A 27,245-nucleotide genomic window follows, 5' to 3' on the forward strand; every position below is an offset into this window, starting at 1 on the left:
GTCTTGTGAAGCTTCACAGTAAAAGGATACACACCAGCTGCCTCCCCAGAGGTCTGTTGTGAACCGTGCTCTGCTTGCCAATGCGCAGCTGAGGTACTGTCAGGGAGATATCCCCCTACCTGCCTTTTGACAACACAGCAAGGGTCTGGAGAGCTGAGCAGGTCACCCTGAGCTGCAGGAGGGTGCTATGCAGCCTGACTTCTGGAGCTGAACCAATGCACTGACCCACGGTACGAGTTCTCTGTGCTGCATCCAAAGGTATCTGTAATTACTATGAAATCCAGGGTGGGAGCAGATGACAGCACAAAGCACTAGCAGTCCTGGCACTTCAAGACTTTTGCTCAACAAAGAGGTTCAATCCTGAGATGACTGTGAGTGATGAACCAGTCTCTAGCAAGGTTTGCAAGGATGGTTTCCCTTCTCTGGGAGAAGATATTAGCCATGGTAAAGTTAGCCCAAGAAACATAGATGAGCTAAAATAGAGCCCGACATTTCAGAAAAGCTTATCTCTGCATAAGCATAACCGTGTGAAACAGCAAGAAAAGATGCATTTAGAGACTCTAAAATCTCTTAAGCTTTCTCACTTTCCCATACTAAGTTGATTCCAGGCAGCTGCCTAATGAAATGCTTCTTCCTCCAGAGTGGGGTTCTGAACACGAAACCGCATGAAGCACATACCACATGTTTTCTGCCAGAAAGAGCACTGAGGACCAACAAAGCAAACCTGCCAGGTCAGACACCTTCCTGGAATAAGGCTGTATCGCATCTCTTGGGCCCAGGATTTGACATCACAAGGGAGATCACCTTTGGGGGTTTATTCTGATGTTGCAAAAGGTACAGGGGGGAAGCAGAAACAAATTTTAAGTGCCTCTAGGGATAAATTTTTATTTAATCTATTTTTATGTGAGACTTGTATAAACAGCTTACAGGTACACCATACAGGAACGGGGGGATGTCTACTCCACACCAGTGTCGCGTTCTCCTGCAGCTACAGCCGTACAGTCACCAGTTCTGACCACAGAACACCTTCAGAACTGCCTACAGAACAGTTCTGCCGAAACTCAATGAATCAAGAGTGTAAGTTAATATTGCCTTTGCCAGGGCTGTATGTATTTTTATATTACTTCTTCAAGCAAACTATGACAACTTTTGAAAGAAATTAGACTTTTAGCTTCTGTTAGCATCCAGATTGCACTAACTTCTTCATTTTACTTCCCTTGGTATTGCTCATTTACTTTGATTTTCATTTTGTGTGGGTGCTATCTTCAGATTCCCCCCTGCTAATAAATAGAGCCTTTAGCTTTTGCTATTGCTGCAAGCACATTTTCATGTTTGAGCCAGACCTGTTCACCTACACAATAGTATCAAATCATTGTTTCCCTTTTGCACTGCAGATTTGGTTTAGTTGTGTCCAGGTAAAAATTAGAAAAGGAGACAGTAGAAGGAAGAGGAAGAGATGCTGGAATGTGTTAACTGAACAATGCAAAGGACTGCTCACCTGTACTGTTCTTGTTCACAAGCTCTTCATTGACCCTCCTGTTGCTCATTGAGCACCCAGACTAATGTGACCTATTCTGTGCTCAATTGTTTGAAATCTACTGCCAGGCATGTTTAGTTTTCAGACTGACTCCGATCCTCCAAACTTTACAAAATATGCTTTTAGATATGCCTTAACTCCTGTCGCAGTCTTTGCCCGTATGTCCTCCAGCAAACCTTACAGTAGCTGCAGCAGTAAGCTTGTCTGACCATCAGAACAGGTTTTATTCTCTTTTTTTGCTTTTCATTTTTACCAGGGCCAATATTTCAGGAAGCTGTTCAGTCTCCTGTTGTCACTCTGAGCACCTCAGATTGCTCTTTCTTTGCTCCTCCTTGGGCATACCTGCTTGGTTGAGAAACTGCCTGGCTCATTTCATGCAGACCTTTATCAGTAGGTCTGAAGTGTATTTCAGGCTCACTGTAACACCCTTTAAGCCTTCTAGGATTACTGTTCAGTCTCCTTCAAGCATAATCCCATTTTGTCTGTAGAGCTCATCCCTCACTGAGTAAAACAGAGCAGTTTCCTGTGGCAACTGCTCCTTCAGACTGCAACGGTTGGTACAGAAGCTGTTTTTGCAGCCTGCTCTTCAGAGGACTGCTTGAAGCCTACCATTGGAGATGCAGGTTTTGTCCCATAAAATTGTCTAGCGCATTTTGGAAGATGTACTGTTCACTACATCTGCCTTAGGCAGTGATTTTCTTGGGAAGTACCTTATTTTCATATCATACTGCTGAAATTTTAACAAGAAACGAACCTGAGTACAAACCTGCAGTCTTGTCCAAGTTTCTTCTAGTGGATTCTGGGCAAACAAGATAGTTGATAGCAATGCTAGCTAGCGCTGGAAGGTGCACTGAGGAAACTGCATTTCAGAAAGCATGGCTCTGTGTTTCCTTTTTATTTCCTGTCTTTAAGTAAATGTTCTGGGCTGGTTGGTTTGCATTAGCACTGCTCCTAACCTCCTTCAGAACAGAATAATGTTGCTCCAGCTACCCAACAGAGTATTAGGAGTAGTCCCTGCCTGCTGATTTTCCCCAGTATTTTAAAGACCTCTGATAACTCTAGAAAAAAAATAAATCACTAAGGATAAAAATGATTTGACTCCTTTCCAATCACTGGAGTGCTTTCCTGATTGCGCTGACTTTTCCAGGGTCTTGCTGCCATCTCCCTAGATGTCAACTAACAGAACAACACAGTTTTTTTCAAGTTCTACATGTCTACATTCAATCTCATATTTCGTTTATTACATAGTGACATTGCCTGTCTCTTTTGTCAGATCATTAATCTTTAATAGCTCTGTCACCAGCTTCAAGCTACATGTGTGGGAAACCTTCCCAGCTTCAATTTACACTGGAACACCTTAGGTCATCAAATGGTTAGAGTTGGAAGGGAACTTAAAAGATCATCCAGTTCCAACCCCTGCCACAGGCAGGGACACCTTCCACTAGACCACATTGCTCCAAGCCCCTGTGTCCAACCTGGCCTTGAACACTGCCAGGGATGAGGCAGCCACAGCTTCTCTGGGCACCCTGTGCCAGTGCCTCAGCATCCTCACAGGGAAGAATTTCTTCCTTACTTCTAATCTCAATCTCCCCTCTGTCAGTTTAAAACCATTCTTCCTTGTCCTGTCACTACATGCCCATGTAAGATGTTGGGTCCAGGTTAAAAGCCTTTAAAGCAGGCAATTACCTTGCAAAGGTGCACTCAGTGTCATGCAGCTCATGGTCTCATTTACCACAATGTGGTAAAACTCAGTCTTAGACTTACAAACAGTGCTGTTAAATTATACAGTCTATTGCCTATCAGCAGTGATAAATGGCGACTTCTTTACAATTACATATTTAGTAGTTCAGCTAAATTAAGATCCTCAGTTCACTCCAAATTTCTCTCAGCATTAATTATGAATGACTGAGTCACTCTCTGAAAGTTTCAATGGATATATCAATGTAATTTCTTAGTAGAGTTACCAACTTTTCGTTCTTACTCTGCCATTATGAATAAAACTGAATTTTAGATATCTCACTATATGGGGGCTTATTTCTGAGTTCGACTTGATTTTTTTGTGTCTGGTTTCTTGAAATATGATCTTATATTTTCTGAAAATGCTTGAGAAAGGACACAGTGACCACTCTCTCCTCCATCATGCTCAGGAAATTATGATCTTGCACATGTAACATCTTTTGCTTTTTAGGATTCCTCTCTACTGGTTGCACTTGCTCTTTGACTTCATATACTTGCATCATAAATATGAGATTCTAATCCTCCAGATTAAAGCTGCCACTAACCAGTTTGGTAGGATTGTGCTGCTGACGGCTTCACCATCCAACTGGAACCAACTGATTAAGACCTGACAGAATAGTTCTGAAAATGAACAGAATAGCTGGCATCCTTCTTTTGCATCCTCCTGTGCAATTATTTTCTCTGGACCTACTCAAGGTAACCAGAAGACATCTTTCGTTTAACTGTAATCTCTATGTTCTGCATCTCTATTACCACTTTTTATATTTCCTGTGCTACAACACACTGGACAGAAAGTCTTGCTGTGGTCTCTGCTTTTTACATGTGTTTTTCCAGGAGCCAGTTTCCTTTTTCCTGGTCAGTTTGTCTCTGTCCTGCTGCCCAATTTCCTTTAGTTTGACCCTGTGAACTTGTTCTGCACTAATAACACTGTTTTGATCCTTTTCCCAGACACTTCAGCTGCCCTTGACATTTGAAGAAATTTCTGTTTCTTTCAACAGCTTCTCCTGTAAGCTGGAATCATTTGCCCCATATATGTTTCTGTCTCTCATTAAGCAACCTTTTATATCTCCAAACGTACATGTGGATGCCAGAGTATATGACTGCAAGGCAGGCATCTATTACCTCTTCTGTTTCTTAGGTTCAGATAAAAACACAGTCACATTTCTTCCAGGATCATAGTATCTCAAACACTTTTATCAGCTGCTACAGTGTTTTAGGTATTATTAGTACCAACAATGTCTGATTTGTCTTTACCTTCCTCAGTCAATGCTTTATTCAGTGTATATTAGTACTGTTATGCTTGAGCAATGTATGTGTGGAAATTCAGCTTTCTTAGTGAAGTTACTGTCTCATGGCTTTTTATCACCTCACAGCTGCTTGTTTTCTCTTTTTAAAGCTCTGGCTTTATTTGTCTTTCAGTAGTGCTTTCTTCTTGATGTCAGTCTCACCTGACTGTTGTATCACACTGTTCTTTACTGCATAAGTGGTAATAAGAGTGCCCACATTTGTAAAGTCCAGTGGTACTCCACTGAGAGAAATACCTGCAGAGAACCTTCAATTGCCATAACATCCCAGCCACAAGCACAGAAACTAGCTCTTTCATGCTTTCTCCAAATCTCTTTTTCCTCTTAAGATTAGTGTTTGTCTCTGCCAGCTCCATGTCGTGCTCAGCAAGGATAAATTTGAGAAGCCAGAAAGTAAGAATCTAATGAATTTCTCTATACTGGTAAGATAACGAAAGACTGCATTACACCCCATGCCACCTCACAACTGCTGTCTATATTCCACAGAAGCCCATTCTCTCTTAAGAGTGCAAGAATTCCAACCATTTATTTTAAACTAGTTGCTGAGAAAAATATCTTAATACTTTTAGAAAGCGCTGAAAGCTGAGCATAAGACAAACTGAGGAAGAACATCTCCCCTGCAACAAGAAAACAGAGTTTGTGCCATTCAGGACCTTGAACACTGCTGCCAGAACCAAAGGGTGAAGCCAATGCACAATGTTACTGATTGATGACAGCCCCTAGGACAAACAGAATAAAGGGAGAGGAGGGAAAAAAATCCCCAAAGATCGCTTTCTTTTTCAGCTATTTGTGCATGAGCTATTCTGCCTGCCCTGTAATTTCTATGACCTCCAAGCCTCCCTAGGATTATGAATACCTATTGTTGACTTAATTGGCAGAATAACAAGAAACATCTGCCAAACAAACCCAGTTTCTTAACCTCTGCTGATCTTGGACACATTATGACTGTAAGGGAAAGAATATTGCATTTTCTCTCTATGAACAAGACTAGACCGGATGCTTTCACAGTTCAGGGAGCCATTTCCAGTGTACACCAGAGAACCAATATACAACAGAGATTTCACAAAGGCTGTTGTCTTTTCAGGTGCCCACCTCACATGGCCCATGGAATATATCCATAATACTAATGCTATACTAATCTATTCGTATTTAAGCCCTCCAGAGATCCTCTCCCAATTTAGCCTTGTGTCCAGCATTACACCATCCCAGGTGAGACTACGGCATTTGTTCTTGTTCAATTTCATGCCACTGGTGATTGCCCAGTGCTCCAGATACCTCTGCAAGGCCTCTTGTCCCTCAAGAGAGTCAACAGCACCTCCCAGTTTAGTATCATCACCAAACTTACTAATCGTGCATTCAACTCCTGCCTCCAGATCACTGATAAAAGGACTGAACAGAACTGGCCCTGGAACTCAGCCCTGAGGAACAGCGCTGGTGAGTGGTCACCTGCCAGATGTAGCCCTGCTCACTGCAACCCTTTGAGCCCTGCCCTTCAGCCAGTTCTTCACCCAGTGCACTGTTAGTTACATAATAAAGGAAGCAACTCTCAACAGAGCTGTATTGATTATATCCCTTCACGTTAAATTAATTCCTTCTAAACCAAAAGGACAGTGTATATGGAAGTCTAAGCATGTCCCGTTGGACAAGATCTCCTTTAGCATACAGTATATGGAGGGCATGCGCCCACATTACAGATGTTTGGGACAGATTAAAGGTACTCAAGAAAAATACGCCAAAGGAACTTGGGTGGAGGTGGGGGTAATAAGCTCTAATACACAGGATTAGAAAATAAAATGTGGAAAAAAGCATAAATTTAAACTTACCTGCTTGTTTGCACAGACAAAATAGATTTCAGCATCATATTGATAGCATAACCAAAATACACAACATATATATGGCTTAAACCCATCTCTTAGGCCTATGAAGTAGGAGTATAGTGGAAAGAAGAACTAGTTAGATATATATTTTCTCATTTTTGTCAAATACATGCAATAGGATTAGAAAATACAATTTATGTTATATCCTGTATGGCAAGCGGTCACATAAGAGTATTAAGTCCTCTGCTGAATGTACCAATGTCTTAATAATTTGCCTTTTTTCCTATTACGTAGCTCTGTTACAGCTACATAAATGTGAATACGTTCAATCCATTCAAACACCTTGATTTTTATTATAGGCCGAATGTTACCAGTGGGAGAACACCACTGGTAAGTGAACTTTATATCCATTATACCCTTAAAGTTCAGGACCAATTTGTTTTCTCTGCCAGCATGCCTCAGTCATTACATTTCAGAGTTGCAGTATTTAGGAAAGACTGGAAATATGAGACCTGTGGAAGAAGCCAATGTATAATCAAGAGTCGTAAGTCTTTCAAAGGCTGTATGAGCTGTACACCAATTACATCTGCACCCAGAAATAACTCCTGAATTAAGTATAATCACATTCCTGCCTGAATTGGTGTCTCTGGCCTATAGGCATTGCTAGTTAAGTAGCTAAAAGCAGCAATGAAGTGGAAATCAGCTATTATCCCAGTATGATGAGCAAACCAATACACAGTCATTCCTTCCCACAGTGGTAGTTCAAATGCCCTGGTCACTGGGAGCAGGACATACTCCTTTTTAGAAGACAGGAGGTGGCAATGGTTACACTACTGAAATAGAAAAGTAAATTTTGAACTACTAAATACTCTTCTGGTAAAGACATTAAGCACTAGAAGACAGTAATTTCCCAAATTATGATTAAGTTTTCAATCTTACCTCTTGACTTTTTAAAGAGCCTCTACAAATGGATCCTCTTAATATCTCCGTGTAATTATCAGTCAATATACTACAAAGTCTACCATGAATTGGAATGCTTCAATTTTGTCTTGCATATATTAGGCTCCATCTTTTATGGTACATTTAAGTTGATTACTGATCATTACTTCTCATTAATTACAGTAAATTTAGGAAAATTATATGACAAAGCTCCTGAAAATAGAACTCAAGTCTTCAAAAAAGAGCAGAGCACTTTTAGTGAGGACATGCTTTACTGTAAATAAGACAACATTTGTTTAATTCATCTTTCTTGAGTTTAAAAATGATCCACAACTTTCTAAGGCATTTATCTTCAACAATGTAATCGCCACGATTCAGAGCACGTAAACTCCTTGAATGTACCCAATATTTGAAATCTTGGTTTTAAATGAATAATGATTTTTTCCTGTCTTTGATATCACCGATAATTATAATTATGCATAAATACTGCTTAAAGACGAGCAGATAAAAATGCAGTATGATACCAGGGATTAGCTTTCTTTTTACTTACAATAATTTCCTTCATACAACACTAGTAAAAAAAAAAAAAAAGTTTATATTTTGAACACAAAATATTCATATTTCTGAATTTTCTGAATTGCCTTTACTTATAAATTACATGCACTGAAACTACCTGATTCTTCTCTCACTATGGTTTAACACCAAATAACCACCATTGGTATCAAGATTTTTATGCTCTGTAACAGTAAACAACACACATTCGTATGTGATATGCAGGTGTAATATATTATTATGTTATAGAAATATATTCTATTTCATTGGAATTGGTGCCAAGTGTAGTATTGGTTTCCATGAGTCAGGTAAGACCTTAGACTTCTAGTTTCTAAATACAATCAATGAAGCATTTTGATTCATGTCTGGGCACCTGGGGGAAAACACCTGGGGGAAAACAATACGTGTCTCTGAAAACACCTGAAAATTAGAAGTAACCACTATGCCTCACAATGCAGCAACTGACTGCAAACTTCCCCCATTAAAAACAAAACAAATTACTGAGACTTGAAGACATCTGATAGAAAAATCTCAAAAGTAAATGCAAATTCATGGAAATAGTAACAGATTTCCACATGGAGGTTGGTGGTGGGTGATGATGCTTTGAGCCATGCACGATCTAGCAGTGAGAATCTAAAAATCATGCTGAAGTAGTAAATATGGTATTGTTTTCTTAAAGTCAACTGGAAGGAAGGTTCCAAGGTATCTCCACACTAGCCAGCATTTTGGAAGACTTAAAATAGGTTGGAATAGACTCTTAGAAGGTGAACAGCTTCATAGGAAGACATTAAATTCTGAGCTACTCCTCCAAGTTCTCCTGATTCCCCCCAGGAGTTTTCTCTACACTGTCAGTATTACAGAATCATAGAATAGTTAGGGTTGGAAAGGACCTTAAGATCATCTAGTTCCAAGTACTTAAAGAATAGGTTAAAATGGTATCTTCCACTCTAACATTGCCACACAGCTATACCAAAGTTACACTTTACCCATGTATTCTAACAACACTCTTCTAGAGCTGGTGAAGGCTAGAGCATGGTACCTGAACCTCTGAGGAGCAAAAGGACACATCAACATTTTATAATGTCTTTTCTTTTTTTCTCAGAAGATCCAAGCAAAACTGAGGAGTAGAAGTGAAGGCTATTAAACTGTGTATTCAGTTTTGAGATAATACAACTACTAAATCATATGGTGAGGACATTGATTTTTGGGTAATCAGGAAGTCAAAATTCCCTTTCAGGAATTACACTAGTCCTTATTCTGGCAACCGAGGAAGGCAGCAAAGGTAGATACTACCAACAGCAAAATCCATGTCCTGCCTTTATCTTCTCTATTCCCCTAAGTATGAATAAATGTGGAAACCAGAATGTTTGCCAAAACAGCCTCCTTTGCCAAATTTACTGATCCCTAAAGTGTTCCCCATTGGGAGGTGAAGGCCAGATTTTAAGATGCAGGCAATATTCGAACGAAACAACAGAACTGTACACTCTCCATTTATTCATATAAACACCTGGCTTGCACATACAAAATAATAAGTGGTGCATTAACATGATCAAGTATATAACTCACTATATTATTAAGGAAATATCTGATAGAACTGTATAGAAAGTGATCACCTTTGCAAAGAGGTGTTTGTTTTTCTAAATGAAGTTTTCTAAGCACTTCCACAAAAACTTATATCTTGAGACAAACCACACATGAAATCAAGAGTTTCTAATCACTACTTTGTCTCAGACTGGAATTCAGTCTGACCTATTATTCCAAAGTTTTCACTGAACCTTACCCAGAACTGAAACCTAACAAGTACTACAGAACTTCTGAATTTCAGAATACTGGTTTAACCATTGACACCAATTAGCAGAGATCAGTTTAAGGTGGGGAACTGTCTGCACCAGCTGGTGTTTGCAAGGCCACAGTTCATTGTAATCTTTTCCTATCCCCTCCTTCCTCAGTTCATTCTCCATGTTTTCTCACCAGTGTGGTCCTTCAGTGCAAGCCTTCTCCACCCTGACACTGTGCCATTTGCTGTAAGCCACTGCTTTCTTGGTCAAAGCTGTTTGATTGTTAGCTCGAATAATGACTCTTGTTCTCCAGCAGCGTAGTCCTGTGTGCTGGAGGTCCTATTTTAATTTCTCTGCTATCAGCACAACTCCTTCTGACCCCTGGCACAACACAGATACCACTCATGTTTCCAGGGCAGTGCTCCTCAAGCTGTTTCACTTTAGTTTCTCAACCTCTTTTCAGGATTCAGGAGGCCGAGAAGACACAGGATTGGGCTGGGAGCCCAGATGACATTACATTTTGGCTGAGGATCAAGACCTGAAAGCTAACAATCTTCTCTATATGAAACTCATATTTGAGGTGTGTCCCCATCATATGAACTTTCTCCATTTTTAAAAGGTGTGTTTTCCAGGGACACAAGTTCACTGACCATTTCAGTGATCCCAAATGGTTCAAACTAGGTGATGCTGAGAAAGCGTAGTGCATGGACAGTAAAGCTAGGAAGAAATGGCTGAATGGCACCACCGGAACTTACCCTGGCTCAAAAGAAAAATCACTAGCTCAACTCCAGTCAAAAATTGTACTACCCAATCCTTTGAGAAAGAAAAAGCAATTGCCAAACGTAACTCAGCAAATTACAGGACAGATTTTATCATAGATTTACTCATATAGGTATCTAAATCTCACAATCAAAACAATGCAGCTTAATCTTTTAGTGCTAATCTTGTGATAGAACACTATCAAATTGCTACGAGTTTATACAAGTTGTATGTATCATGAGCTGGGAATAGCAGACGTGTGTATGCAGTTGTGCTTTCAGTATGTGCAAGTTGGACAACTGGAAATGGGTATTTGTGCATGATGAGCTTTGAAATTTTGTTTGCCCCGTGTGTTTGTTTGTAAATTGTACTGCCTGTCTTCACAAATGGGCCTGATTTTATGTTCTCTGTGATGTTTCTAAATGCAGCTTGCAAAGAATATTAAAAAGCTTGTTCTAATCTGCAAGCCTCTGCCTCATTTAATCTCTGCATCCAGTTCAAAACCCATGAGGAACACTCTACACACACACAAACCACTACATATTTTTTATTGGCCAGCCACAGGCACAATCTCTAAACAACTTTAATTTAAAGCAATGAACTGACACCAAATTTTAAGATACATTAACTTATCAATCCCTTTTAATAGAACAATTATCTGCTTTTTATATAAATAAACCGGTTTTACTTACTGCTATGTACAGTCTGCTTTCAGAAAGCCAAAGAAATAGGGATGCTATGTCTTTTTAGGGAACTCTGTCCCATACCTTAATAGATTCTGTGTTGGGAAGATTTTTCTAATCAGGTCTTCAACAATGCTTAATGTTTTCATTAGACTTTTCATTAGCTAGTTCACATCTGTCTTGGTTTAAACCTTTTGCACAGTGATAGGATGGACAAGCTAGTTTTACTTGGGGAAAAAAAAAAGGTTTCTGTTTAGCAAAACAGTATTTGCAAGTTTGGATCAAATTTGGTGAGTAGTATCAGCTAAACAAAACATTTGGAAAAACTCTTGGGAATTTCCCACCCTCCCAGAACCCCAAAAGAGCTCCAGGATAGCTAGCAAAATGGCAAGAGGTGGCAGCAATGCTTTATTTTTGATAGGCCAAATTATTAAGGCATCATTTGGAATATTCAAGACTCAAATCCAAATCACCATGCTTGTTTTGAGGTAGGGCTTTTATGCAGGGAAAATCTGCTGGTGAATGTATCAATGCTAATAGAATAGGTCACTGGCTTCAAATTTACCAAATCGTGTGTTCATTGACCATATAAAAGGATTTGGAGAGATAAGAAGCATCAAAAACATTACTCTCTTTTCTATTAAAATTAGGAAAAAACACCCCTGTATCTGAAGAAAAATAACTCGAAACACGGGCACTTAAATGGAAATATATAAATGGAAATAGTCATACTGACACTGTCTTTGAGTTAAATTGGTAAGCAAACTAGACATGAGCTTGAAATGCAGCATGACAGCTAAATAGATCAATGTAAATTTTACTGCATGGGCAGACACATCATATCTGTAAGTCAGGCAATACTGGTCTTTCTAAAAGAGATTTTGATGTAGCATGGGATTAATTTCAGTAGAAAGAGCTGAGGGATGTACAAGGAAGAGGAGCAAACATAACTGCAAGTTCACAATGACTAAGAGAACATAAATATGCCCTATTTCAGAAGTTACAAATAAAAAGAGTTAAATACATGTAAATTTACTAACCCACAACAGGTACATGTTATATACTGATCATCATCAACTGAACAGTAAACTCAACTGTATAAGCCTTATTTTGCCCCTTATTTTTACCCAATCCCTTCTTCCATAAACTACAAAGAAACCATAGCATCAAATTTCATGCACTGTCATTATTATAATTTGGAAAAAATGAGCATGTTTATGCTCTGTAGTTCCTGTTGAGTTCTATTATCTTGATTTTTTGGATGAAGAAGTGAAAAATGTAACTTCATGGGCTTAAGGACTGCCTAGAGTCAGCCAGGAGGTTTGTGCTGCACTCTATCCAACCGCAAATTTTTCCTGTACACGGGCTGCAATAAAAAAGACACAGCTACAAAGCTGCTGCACTTTGCTTACACAAAGGACCAGAAAAGACCTGCACAAATTACCCTAGTCACCTAGATGTGACGTTGGTCATGCAAGTCCTTTCATGGGGAGAAAAAAAATGTAGTTAAACCTCGTGAAAGACATGAAAAAAATATTGTTGCTGTATAACACCAGGTAACATTGAATTAGAATCATGGCATGGGTTTTCTAACAATGAACCTGATCAGGCATTTAAAGAACGAGGCAGATATTTGGCAAATTTTCCATCTCTTGAGGACTTCTGAATAAGACAAACTGTGAAAGGAGTAAATCAATGAAATTCTACAGCCAATGCCATAAGAAGGCAAACTACATGATCTAATGGCCACAGCTGACCATGAAATTCTTCTGTCTAGGTTCACAGAAAACAGCTTAAGTCCAACCATTCTTTCCATTTGCAGGGCTCGGGTCAAGATGACATGGCAGAAAGACAAATGAGGATTAGTACACTCAGTATCCTAGGGATTAAGTAACATTGTCTAAATGTTTAAAACATATTTTTACATTTAATGAAACCAAACTTTTTTAGCTGACAGTAGATTCCTTTTCTTATCCAGTAATTATTAAAGATCATGAAGATATACTTACAATTTATGGGTGTTGAAGTAATGTGGCTGTTTTACAACGCACCCGAGGCATGCAGATATATCTTTACAATCACACACCCTGAACTGTGTGAGCACCTGGCTGTGCTGGTTACAGAGTGAGGGGTAAGAAAGTACTTTCTAAGTTAGTGTTACTTACAAAGAAGGAAGTGGGAGACATTTAAACAGAAAAAAAAAAAAAAAAGTTTTAAACAAAGCTGAATTCTAGGATTGTCACCATTGGTGGTAAATTAATAAGTTTATTTGGTTATTCAGTTCAGGCTTCAACTTTCCTCACCCCCATGTAGCAGCAAGGTGATGCTATTTAGTTTACTAGGTTAAAGAAGTATAATTACCGATCAATTTTCAGCAAAACTTCAATGACCGTTTTACTTGACTTATTATGTACAGAGTAGGAAATGTCTCCACTTGTCCACAGATAGATATTGATTTTCCTTCCTGATACGGCAGTGTCAGGTCCTGGCAAGGACTTAATGCAGGAAAAACAACTTTGATTGCCACAACTTACAGAAAGACAGAAAAACCTAGGACTTAGGATCTGCCAAGAGTCCAGCTCAGACACCCTGAGCACGAGTCCTGGAGAGCCACTGCCTGAGTAACACAGCGCTGTTGGTCCCAGTCAGTACCAACACTCAGTTACTCTGAGCCTGATGGAAAAGGCTATTTCACTATTTCTTAATTTCCCAAAACAACTGAAGTCCCAGAGCTAGGAAAGAGACAGCTGGCTTTTCCTTCCTTACAATATTAACTTTAAAAGTATCAACTGTGGCACTAAGGCCATTCTAGCAGGTATAGCAAATTTTAAAACATACAGTTGAGAAATACTCTGGAAACATATGACAGAGGAGCAAAAATATGAAAAGGATTGTTGTTTATGTTTTACTTTAAAAGGAATCTTAAAGGATTCTAAATAAAAGTATCATTCATTAAAAACATAGACTAGCCTGTTCTACATGAAGCTTATAAAATATTCCTTGCCATTCACACCATGTCTTTTCTGCTTCTGCAATCAGTACAAATATATTGTTTATATATTTATTAAGATACTTTTAAAGTATTTTGAGGATAGCTAAGTAGCTGTCATACATCATTTCTGCTCAGTTCTTGTAATGGTCCCGAATTCCTCAAAATTGAAATCAGCTCTGTGAATGTAAAAGACATAAACAGTCAGCCCTGATGACTAAAAAAGGCGAATGAGGTAACAGTAATGCCGGTGAAGCTGTTTGTCTCCAATGTACCATAAATAGTGAAGTGAAATTAAAATTTCTCAATCAACATCAGTTATGCACATGCACGCACACACGCACACGCATACAAGAACCCTGCCTGATGAGAAGCAGACAGGATCACAAGTTCAAGCAGAGGTTCTTACCAAAAGAATAAAATTATTGGGATTTTTTATGTTGTTGTTCCTATATTGTGAGATATCCTCACTGCAGGAAACGATGGATTGGAGTACAGACTTCCTTAATTTCCTGCAAACTTCCCCCCATGCCGTATTTCTAGTCCTTCTGAAGCTTCCCCCTGCTACACTTTACATTAAATGATCAAATAAAAGATAGCGTGTATCACTAACAGTCATATCTGCCCCCTGTATTGAACTCTTCAAACACACAGATACCCTGCTGTCATTTCCATGGCTATAACTGGTCTTCTCCATATGTGGAAAAAATAAGTATAAATACATATATACAAAATAAATAGGGATAAGTATTTAAAATAATACATACAGATTTCCCAAGAACTTCCTTCCCTTAGAAATCGAAGTATTTTTCAACTATTAACTAAGGTCTGAAAAACTGCAAATGATTAGTAAGGTGAGACAAAGAGAGTGATTTGTCCAAGGCTAAGCAAGAAATCTGTGGCACAGTAAGGAAGTCCTATTAGATTTCTTGCCTCTTCATCTTGTTCCTTAAAACCACGCTTGTAAGAGATTGATGGCAATTAGTCTCCATGGAATCACGACAACCATTTAATGAATCATACAACAGGAAAAGCCTATCTCTGAAAAAAAAGTGTCTTTCCTGTTTCAGTAGCATATTTGTAATGCACAGTGACAGGAGAAGACCGGAAAAAGGGACATTTCTCCTGAGTGGGTTGATTAATTAACATAGATTGCCTGAATTCATTCCAAGAAATCTACGCCAAGGAGGAATCCTGTGCTGCCTTTCCTAACCGAGCTTGGAGCAGTCCTCCAAACACATTATCTCAAGAGCACAGAAGGAAATCACAAACCCAGGTATGACACTGGCCTTTGTGAGCCATAAAGACATCCTTGATGTAGATCATGGGCCAAAGGACAGAAATAGTGTTTATCAACTCAGGAAATGGAGATGAAGAGAACATACAATATAAACATTATCAAAACTAAGAATAGTTGTTTTGTCTGGAAGAGGTGTTCTACATGATTTCTACACTTATATTGTTTCCTGTTTGATGAGAGATGATTCCGAAGTGTAGGCTTATATCCAAATCCCCAATCCGCTAAGGCTTAGAAAGGGGTCAGAAACAAGGTTTATTTCACAGAGGTTCCTGCTAGTTAATAAATCTACAAAGGTTGGTTTGTTAGGGACAGCTGAATGCATTGTGTTTTTTCTTTTTTTAAAAAATAAATCATATTACAAACCCTTTTTTGATTATAAACAACAACTGGCAGCTTTTAAAAGACACTAGATAATGCAGAAGTTGGGAATATTATTATTTGAGTTTCCTAAACCATATAAAATAGATTATAATGGAAAAGACTTGGGCAAGATTGCATTGCATCCATTAGCTTTTCCTACATAATTTGTATGGGTTGCTATCCATTATGCTCCACACTGCAACTCAGAATTACATGGTGGCTCCCAGAAACCCACATACTACCGCTCTGCAGAAAAGTCCATTACTTTTTGGCAAAGTAGTTCAAGACTAACCCAAACACTAAAGCTTCTTGAAATTTTGTCCCTTCACTTAACTGTGTTGTCTCCATGCCATCCAGCATCATCTGCAATGTGGCACTCTGCAAAACTTCTCTCCCCTATAATTTTTTTCCCCTCAAAAGTACTTTCTGTGCTCTACACTTCCCACTTTATTAAACTAAGTCATTTTTCCTCCAGATCTCTATGGAAAGGGCTGAGTACAACAGAGCTGAGTGAGGAGACACTGAGGTTAATCACAGAATAAAAATATAATCCAAGTTGGAAAGGACATCAGGAGGTCTGCAGTCCAAGCTCTTGCTCAAATCAGGGTCAGGTCTCAGGTCAGACCACGTTGTTCATGGCTTTATCTAGTTGTTTGTTAAAAACCTCCAAGAACAGAGCCTGCGCAGCCTCTCCGGGCAACCTGCTCAACTGCGTGGCTGTCGTTACGATGAAAAAGACTTTCCCAATATCCAGTCTGAATCCCTTGTCTCTCATCCTCCCACCACATACTGCTGTGAAAGGCCTGGCTCTCCACATTGATAACCTCCCTGTAGGTGCAGGGGGGATGCCATCAGCCCCCTGAGGCTGCCTTTTCCCCAGGCTGTACCAGCCCCTGTCCCACAGCCTCTCCAGCTGAGGTGCTCCAGCTTGTGATCATCTTTGGAGCCCTGCTCCAAACAAAACATGACTAAGCCGACTTCAGATACGGATTCATCAGTACAACCCTGCAGTCAGATGAACCAGACCTGTGTTGAATGGGTGGCAGGCCTTTGGGGCTCAAGCATGGCTCTCTCACAGTGTCACACCTTCTACATATCATATGTCAAGTGTAAGTATATGTATGAAACAAGCCAACTCCAGAATAACTACATAACATAAATATACTGAACGGTATATGTGAAACATCCTAACAAAATAACTCAATTACCATAGAACCACTTTTTTTTTTTTTTAAATGGTCTTGCAGTTTTTTATACAGTCACTCTTAGTCAGATATGGTCTCCCTTTTCACATCCATACTTGAATTTAAGATACCTTGCTAATTGTAACAGCAGCGTATATGTGCAAAGACATTTTTCAATGAAGACTTGCTATTGAAATACAAGGTCTATATCCTTCCTACCATCAATATGCACTCTGAAAAGAAAAATTAATAGAAATATGTTTTTAATACTGTGATTTCTCCAACTCCAGTTCCACCAGTATCTTATGACGTGCTTATCAGCACACAGTATATCTCAGGCTGGGAATTATAAAAAAAGGCAAGGGTGAAAGCACTGACTTGGTGTGCAAATAACCAAATTCAATAACCATACCAAAAGATATTTAAGCAGAGTATGAATCATCAAGTCTGACATTAAAAATGTTGCTTACATTAAAGTCAATGGCAAAATCCCTCAGAATTTCAAGATGTAAGATCTACAAGTGAGAATTCAAACACAGATTTGAATCCACTCTCAAAGTCCATGCCTGGAGAAGGACTACTCCAAATCAATGTTAGACACAGAGGGCAACTGAAATACTTGGAGCTGAAATCTGCCAGCATGGTCTCACTTAGTAAATGTATGTTACTGCACTCACAGCTTTACTTGGCAGCACTAGTCTGACCTCTGTCAAGAGCCTCAAGTGTGATGTCCAATTCAGTTACTAAAAGACATGTTAAAATCTGGCTTATATGGTTACGAAATAACTATTACCTATTTTTATTTTGGGACCAGAGTCTTCCCAGTCTCTTTAAGGAGAGACATTTTTAGTCCATTCAGAGTTTCAACATTCACGTTGATATCTTAATCTTGCTTAATAAGCAACCCTAAGCCAGAAACTGAGAGCTTAGTAAAGATGTTCTCTACAAATATAATATATTCAAATACAACCACATTTAATTAAAAAAAAAAACCAAAAAAAAAAGTTGTTACGATTTTAAGTAGTCATTGAGAAGCAGTTTAATCTAGCAGAGATCTTTGCACACTCTTCCCTGTACTCTTCAGGGACATCACTGACCAAGACAATTCCAGGGTACTTACATTACCTACCATCAACTCACTCATGCGCTTTAATTTTGGGACAGAGTAATGCACTGTCTCTCCAGTGATATCAATAGGTCCATTCTACTCACACTGAATGAGTGTCCTTCACCCTTCCCTCCCCTGTCTTTCCCCTCCTTATCCTCCCATGCCAGGAAAGGAAGGAATTCTCCTTTTCCTGCTCAAATATCCAATAATCATTTCAGCCATCTGCTTCAATACAAGAAACTCTTCATAGAAGCCCATCTAAATGGCAAACCATTAGAGATTAAGATGATTTATTTTAGTTTAGTGCAGTGTCACTGGTTTAATAAATAAAAAATAACTAAGGATTTGGGAAGCACTATGGCTTACCTATGTAAAAACTCACTCTCTTGCCAATACATTCTATCGCTGCTGACAGACATTAGAACATTCCTTTCATCTCCTTCCTCTTCTTGCAGTTTAAGCTATCCCCTTAAGGAGTATTTGCTTTCTCTAAGATAGATTATACATTGTATGCAACCTGAAAACCTTACGCACTTTCTCTACCATCTGCAAGGCTTTTCTGCCTACTTCTTTAAAAAGAATTAAACCAAAACCCTTATTAGTCTTTTCATTTTGGATAAATAAACCAGGATTATGTTTCTGTTAGAAACTAAAAAAAAAAAAAAAAAAAGGGGGATTACTATTTGCAGATATGTGCATCTAAATGAGAGAAGCTCTTCTGAATACAACCACCCAAACATCCAAGCCTAATGGGACCAAATGTGGAATGCAAACTGTGATAAAGAGCAAATATGAAGCATACACATACACGCACACAAAACACCCCCTCTATTCATGCAGAAAACATGATCTAATATGGGATTGATTTCTTTCAAATAGTTCTTTCTGCATCCCAGTGTGATTCCAGGATGTGCAAATTAAGATAAATTCTGTGGGTCAAATTCTTCTTACCACTACATGTGCTGAAGTCAACTGAAATTGATGAGAACTGGATGCTGTGTCAGAGGGTGAAATTGGCACAGAAAATCACAGTGTAAGGAGAAGATGTTACAAAAATAAAATTACACAGTGCTTTTAATGAAGGAGGAAACAATTCTCATAGTGGCTCAGAGAGAGAAAAGCACAGAGAAGCAGAAAAAGTTGACCCAGGAGCTAGGAGATTGTCAGATAAGGCTCAGTTGTCAAAACAGAGCCAACTGTGAGGATCTGAATGAGAATATGTGGCTCCGGATGAACATAACCTCATTCCATAACTAACTCTAACGGAAGTAAAGCTACACCAGCTCCAACTCCTGATCCACTCAGAGCTTAAAAGAGGAGAGACTAGTTCATTACTTCTATATTCTTTGCAACTCCAAAATAGCTGTTTCAGACTTGACCATTGCAGAGCTTCACATTCAATCTCACTAAATGAAATAGTGTAATAAAACCTTCAGTATTAAATTCTCTCCTCCTTGGTTTTTTTTGGGTTTTTTACAAAAGAAATGTCCCTAAAAGAAGCCTGTGTAAGTTGCAAAAGAGACCTAAATCAAAAACAGATTCACATATTTGTGTAGATGATTTAGCTGTAATATTTCTAGCAGTGGGAGTTTGCAAATATTATCAAATCCATGTTCATGTTTTATGACAATTGACCGATGAAAACCAGAAGCTATTCTGACACACATTTTAACCCATTTTTCTGCTACCAGTATGAATATGAGCACAAATGTCTTCCTGGTTAAACTTCTGTTCATTTGAGTGAAATGTGAAGATGTGTCATGTCCTCAGCTGAGTTCCAGAACTACTCAGGATGTCATGAAGCATTTAATTTCAAGCTCCATTTAGAAAAAAGGATTAAACACCTAACCTGGAACAGCTATCCTCCCAGCTGTTGGATGATTCATTTCCATCACAAGTCCATTGTGCAGCACCTAGGAAAAAAACAGAGCACGTATGTAATAAAACAACGTAATCAGTTCCTAAACTTGAGAGGAAAAAACGATAAATATTACCATCTTCTTTCACAGAGTATCTGAAAATACAGGGAGCTACAATTCAAGTAACTTGCTTAATTTGTAAAATGAAAGCCCTGATGTTTGACACTACTTTCTATTTATGCATCTAAATAAATGCTTCAGTAAGACTTTACATGTCTAACATATCTTCAAGCTCTTATAGCCAACATCAAGCATAAGAAACTGAGCTGCAACCGTAACTGGTATCAACATGAAATGAGAATTAAAACCTTCACCCACTTTCATTTTAATCTGCAATATGTATATATATCTTCTGCTCTATAGTGTTGGTTGTTTTATTTTCACTGTTACTCAGTTGTGTTTGAGATCTTGATGGATCACACTATGAAATGTTGACTTAGTAGTTCTTACAAATGTTTAGGAAAACTGACATAATTTTGATGTTATTTCTGTTCAAGTGGGTATGTCATGCTTCAGCCCCATGTATATCTGTATGGGATGACTATTCACCACAATTTCAAGCTTTCTGTTATTAACTTCAACCAGGAAACAATGTATGATACCAAAATTCTCAAGAAACAGAGAAAAAGAAATTCATAATAGCAAACTCACTGCTATTGTTAATAGGATGCTGCATCCAAAGCCAGTAAGTAATCTTTACCATTTCCTTACCTTTTACTCTGCCACCTTGTTACCTCAATCACATAATCAGAATTCTTAAAAGTTATTTGTTACTGAAGTATCCTCTACAAATAAAAAGCCTTCTATTAACCAATTCTTTTTCTATCCAATGTAACAAGTCTAGAGTGCCTTGCCAAATGAAGCAGCTACAGAAAATGAAAGACGGGCCAAGAAGGTTAAGTGATCGTGTAACACATCTACCTATTCACCTTGCACCGTGAACACTAGCAACCTTGACTATAAATGACAGATTTTTGTCTAATTATTATTGAAAATTTCTAGCTAATAAGATGACAATTTTCTTATGTAGCCTCCACCATATTCTCTATTTTTATTCTCAGAAATTTTTCTCCTAATGAATTATCTCAATACCTTTGTTTTCTATTAAGCATCTTTATTCTTGTCTTTTCCCCAACTAGGCAAGAAAACCAATCACTAGCATCTTTATAACATTCTTTTATGTCCTGGAAGATTGTAATCACATCCTCCCTCAGTCTGCTCTTTTCTAGACTAAACAAAACTTTAACCATTCTTTCCAGGTCAAATTTTGTGAACTTTTTATCTGTGTAGAATAGCATGCTTAAGAAATTCCCATTCCTGAACAGGTGGTGTCAAAGGTTGAGTCAGCTTTCTCTTAGCTTGTGGGGTGAGTCTATTTAGCTGACATTTGGAAACCCAGATATTTCCGATAATAGATGCTGATGGAAGAATGTCTGTTCACTGGTCTAATTGTCTGGCGCTGTACCAAATCATTAGTTCTATTTCTCCTTTGGAAGGTTAACGCCAATTTTGGTAGACATTCAAGTGAGACATCCAGAACTTTTTTCCAAATGACAGAATTGGAAAATATAATTGCTTGTTTTAGCTCATATTTAGAATCTTTCCAGTTATGCCCTTAATCAAACAGCAATGAAAGTTTGGCCTCCTTTCTCCATAACTTAGCTACATGGATTTTCTTTACGCATTTAATAGATTCTTTGTGACCTGAATTCAAGAAAACATGCTTATTTGAACTTGAAATCAACAGAACACTCATGTGCATAAGCAGCTCTTTAGATGGCAAATTAAAGCCTGTATGTTAAAGTAGCACCATTTGGTTAAAGAAAAACATATAGATTCTCTAGCAGCCACTCAGGGCTTCATAAAAGGAAGGCAGACTTAGATTACTTTTAAAAGATCCCCTGTCAGAACCAAACTCCATGTCTCTTTTCTTTACAGAATCAACTAAGACAAACCTGCAGGATCTTCGAGGATCACCAGCCTAACTTCTATTTCCTTTTAAAATAATTACTTACGATGCAGTCAAGCTTCCTTTCCATTCACTGTAAGTATGGGTTCGACTTTCCCTCTCAGATACAGAATCTTCTCAAAAACACTGCAATGTCATTACTCTTATTACTTTTATTTTCTACAGTTATTAAGTCCATATTGGTATACTCAGGTCTACCTTTTTTTTTTTTTTTTTAAGAAAACAACCCCCAAGAAATTAATCTGGCCAAAGACCGTTTCTTTTCCTAACATCAGCAACACTGTTTATAAGAACCGTGCAATTTCCTGTTTCATGTGTTCTACTATTAGGATTCCCCAAAAGAAAATGAAAAAACAACATCGCTAACTTCTCCTCATCTACATTCTAAAAACTATGAAGGAAACATACAAGATTACTGCATGCCAGCCTTTGAGAGAATGCAATGTTAACATTCATTATCATCAAAGACAAGGAAAGTCTGAGGACTAAGTAAGAGACAGAACTGGGAGGACTTCTCCGTTGTCTCGTGCCACTCAAATAGCCATGATCCTCCTGATGTGATAGAGCCCTCTATCCCCTTTGCATTCACCTTAGCTCAGCATAAGGAACTGATGCATCAAGAGGATCGTGTAAAAGGTGACGGACATCAGTAGATCCTTTCTTTTTTCCATATGGCTTACATTCCAGGTTAGAAATCCTCTATTACTACATTACCTGTTACCATTTGAGATTTTGCGAATGAAAGCAATCTTTGGGTGGCATTTTACACTGATTATGAGATTGCTGTAAAAGAATTAGAAGGACAGTATTCTGTCCTTCAGTAATAATCTTTTCATGCCATTTCATTTTATTCCAAGTATAATCACTTTGTACTTCAAAAAAGGAACCTTTCATCTGTCTACTGGTTAATGAAAAGAAAATCTAATGTCACTATTTTGTAATGTTATCTTAACAAAAGTACTAGCAGTGCCTTGCTGTTGTGACATGCTCATGTAGGATTTTGTTTTTTCCTGTTCATACTTCTTTTATTCTTCCTCCTGACACTTAGAACTGTAAAGGAAAAGACTCTCCTATTTGCAAGAAAGAAAAAAGGACACAACATGTAATACTAAAAACACCTCTGCAATGTATGGGAGTCAGTAGAAGATAAGGTTGCTCTGATTTGTGCCATTGGTTATGATTCCTGTGCTTTTGCTACTAATCTTTTCTTTAAAAGTTTGTGTTTTCTTGCACACTGAATTTGAAAAAGTATCTAGATATTATATGCACAATGCAGGATATATGTAATTCTCTAACATTAGCTGCTACAGTTCTGCTTTGGGATTATATATTGTATATGCAGACAGTATCAGATTTGCCCACATTACAAAAAGAAAATACTATTTGGTGATGGATAAAACCTACAGAAGTCACTATATTTCAAATTTACTTAGCCAGCATAGGTTAGTACATTACTTTATTCAAACTACAGTTCATATGATTATGTCTTCTAACCTCAGAGAATAAAAGAATTTAATTAAAAAATTACTTCAATATTGTTTTCCCAATACTATATGCAAGAAAGTCCACGAAGAATCTTAAACCAAAGATCTTAACATTTTACTTGTGTAATGCAAACCAAGGGTAATTTAATACATTTCATCATATATATTCTCAGCTGTTTCATCATTCCCTCTTAGCTTGTCATGAGAAAAACTACGGTGGGTACTTATATCACCTGCTATGAAACTCACAGCACTTCAGCTATAAAAACTTCAATGATTAATTTTGCTCTTTTCCCCTAATGCTGTTAATAACTGCAAGTTAAAAAGTGCTTACAATTTTTTTAACAGGCAGAGTTCAAATCCCTTAGCCATCTGCTTTCACAAGGAGGATCAAATATTAACTCTAGTTATTTCTTGTATTCTCACCTTGTTCAAAACAATTATTCAACTGACACTACTTTTCTGCATGTTCAGCTCAATATTGTAATTTTTCTTTCAGTATTTGAGCTCTTTTAAGTCCAACTTAAAAGCTACGTGAAATATAAGGAAAAACAAAGAGAATAAAATGAACTTCAGAAGAAACTTAATTATTATATGAAAATGCAATATGGCTGCAGAAACAATTTTAAATTTGATCTTCTTGAAAAGACTTGCAAGGCTGAAAATTCAGATTCAAATAGGGGCTTTATCTTTGACCACTTGGGACTTGAGACTCATTCTTTACAAGATCATATGGTACATACAGTAAGTGGCACAAGACAATTTTTCAGCTTTTGCAGATCCTTCAAGCAAAAAGGTGAAACTCATTTTTCTATGGTTATCCTGTTCCTTAAGGTAGTAAGACATTATTAAGATCTCTTATTAACATGTGTGGTAGCTTTCTTTGGGACTTATGTGTGAGTACCTATTTATCTATCTAGAAAAATTATCGCCATGACGATATGGCTTCAGGATAATTTAAATAAATCTGTTTTTTCTTGGACACTTCATAACTTGTAAAAATATCTGATGCTTGATGACAGGTCCCTTAATTGATAAATACAAGAACAATACATATGCAATAGGGTTCTTCCACTAACAAGATTATATAGCAAAGTAACAAAAGTTGTGAAACATAACCATGAATATTATTATTAACAAGCATTGATCTTCCTTTCACCCGTCAAAAATGAATGGCTTGCTTAGATGCTTAAGCAGCAAAATACTTCATTGTATTATTGCTGCAGCAGCACAAATGGCAGGTAGGAGAATCAGAGATATTGTCTCTGCCTTTTTTTCATGTGGATAATAAGGTGCTTGGCTACCTAGTAAATATCTGGAAAATTCTGCAATTATCGTAAGGTTCATTTCAATTGTAATGTAACCCATTATGCACATAAGCAATCACCCATCACAATGCATTTTCTCTTTGAACTTCCAGCAAGGTTTCAAATCCATTCTAGGTGCTACCTTCGGTACAATCAGCTTCCAAATCCCAAACAAAGGAGATGCTGGAATCAGATCACATCAATCATCTTGTCAGTGCCCTCCTCCCCGAGTTTACAAAGTTCTATTTAATGTAGAGCTATGCATTCGAAATATGCATTTGTACAGATACCACTCTCTCACGTTTTCATCTAGAGTTTAATGAAAAGGATTTTCAGGGCCACAAAGGAAATGATGTAACATTTTCTCCATACTTTTGTAGCCACAAGATAGCCGGCTGTTGGTAAATGTAATTACTACTCATGCCTCCAAACCACAAGAAAATAATCATACTGTTTCTCCTGTACATGCTGAACACAGAGCTAGGGCCATAATCACCCCCTAAAGAAGCAACAGTGCACGTTGTGAACACAATGCCATATTGGAATCTCATCCCACATCCTAAAAGCACCACTTTCCAAATAAAAAGAGGTTAACTCGTTTGAAATCTGAAAAGGATGTTAGATGCATCCCTGTCCAATGCCTGGATCTGCTTGGTCTCATATTTCTGGAACGATGGTACACAGCAGAATGTTTTGCGTATCAGCATGTTTCCCCTTCCACCCCCCCAGCCCCAGCCCTTGTTTTTCTGTGCAATAGTCCCACTATTTTCAAGTCCTGTTGTCAATGAAAGTGGTCTTTAACAACTAATAACTTTATTATTCTTCTTTCCATACACAGCTTCTACCATACAGGGCTCACCTGAAGAAGGTAACACCATCTCTCTACCATATGAGCCATGTAAGTATTTTATCAGTGAATAACATCTAGCTTCACTTTACCTGCATCAACCTCTCGTATTTGAAGTACTTCACCACTTCATGCTGGAACGTCACATAATTTAAACGAAAGTAAGAACCTTCCATGACATGATCAAGTGTGAGGTGTCCCTGCCCATGGCAGGGGAGTTGGAACTAGATGATCTTAAGGTCCCTTCTGACTTAAACCATTCAATGATTCTTTAAAAATTCTTGAATGAGTGAAATCTCGTTGTTTGCTGTTTTTTTTGGTTTGTTTTGTTTCTGGTTGCTTGTTAATTTACCTCTTTACTCCCAGTCCCTTATTCTGTTATCAGTCTCTTACGTCTTCAGCTCCACAGCTGTGATACTAAATGAATACGACAAAAGAAAACCACAGTTCAGTGGAATATCCCTTTTCTCCATTCCTGCCTTCTACTAGGCCCATGTCTCATAGATTGTTTGCCCTGGTAAACTTTTCTTTGTGGGTGCAAGGTGATGGCTTTGACAAAGTCCTTCTTATGCCATAGCTTCACAGCTTTTTACACACATGCTGTATAAAAACTTACTCTTATTGATATCCCTAGGGATGGGGTTTTGATGCCTGAAGCATATATATTTGGTTCAAAACCAATCCTGATCCATATAACTATATTCAAATACTTCCTGCTTTTCTACTTGGCTGCTGTCTCTTGTTCTACTACAGAGCACCTCAACTGGATTCCGTGTTGATTCTAAGGATTTAATTTCCTTTCTTTTTATTCAGTATCTTTTACTTCAAGAGTTTTTACATTCTCCAGTCTAATAGTGGTTCTATAAACTAACTATTGGTTCTTCAGTATTGAATTTAAGTTTTACGGTAGCCATGACTTTAACCCCAAAATCTTGCTCTGATAAAAGACTTCAGAATTTCTTACTTGCATTCCTCTATGTCATGTCAAAAACTGCCATTCCATTTGCATGCTCTAGAACTACATGTTTCAAAAAGGCAGTCATTCAGGGTGATGAGAAATTGCTTCCTTTGTGCTCTATCCCACTGTGACATTCGACCAGCTGAAGGTAGTTGAAGTCACCCATTATTACTACCTCATTAGGCTTAGTTGATTCTTTGATCTCCTCCAATGATTTGGACTCAATATCCGTTTCCTGATCAGAAGGCTCAACAGTCCTAATACTGTTCCCCCAGCTCTATGACCTAATCAGTCCTTCCTGCTCAGTTTATAGCCAGGTATTACACTCTCCTATTGATTTTTGTCATTCCAACATTCTTTTGTAATGGCTACTATGTCAAGATCCTCCTTCTTCGCCAAGAATTTCAAGTCACCTATTTTTTCTCTTACATGTCTCATGTTGGTATACAGATATATATAGCTCTTGTATGCATTTGGGGAAGCAGGGAGTTGGCCACGTCATTTTTTATTTAACTCTTAAGTTTGACACTGTATTAGCTTTCCAGAATTTCTCAGTTGTCCCTCCTTCAGTTTTGCTGTACATTTCATTCTTGTCCCTTACACCTTTTGTATGACTGACGTCATTAGCAGATGTCTTTAGAAGGTATGAGCCCTCATTTATCAGCTTTTCCTCAACTCCTGTATGAGTAACTGTACTCATTAATTTCCTACACC

The 27,245-nt window shown here is 38.1% G+C and overlaps 1 protein-coding gene across 5 annotated transcripts in view; it reads right to left on the reverse strand.

The window, feature by feature from the left end:
- The window catches only part of SUGCT (succinyl-CoA:glutarate-CoA transferase), a 307,991-nt gene that overhangs the window by 28,938 nt on the left and 251,808 nt on the right, over positions 1 to 27,245 (reverse strand). For 3 of the 5 annotated variants that reach the window (XM_030486510.1, XM_030486484.1, XM_030486500.1), the window contains one exon: positions 19,897 to 19,960. In XM_030486510.1, the coding sequence (XP_030342370.1) occupies positions 19,939 to 19,960 (22 nt within the window). In that variant the 3' untranslated portion in view covers positions 19,897 to 19,938. Of the gene's footprint in view, positions 1 to 14,156; positions 14,275 to 19,896; positions 19,961 to 27,245 lie in introns of those variants that run through there. The other 2 variants (XM_030486494.1, XM_030486519.1) reach the window with 2 other exon arrangements.

The sequence above is a fragment of the Strigops habroptila genome, chromosome 1, assembly GCF_004027225.2.
Source record: "Strigops habroptila isolate Jane chromosome 1, bStrHab1.2.pri, whole genome shotgun sequence".
NCBI lineage: Eukaryota > Metazoa > Chordata > Aves > Psittaciformes > Psittacidae > Strigops > Strigops habroptila.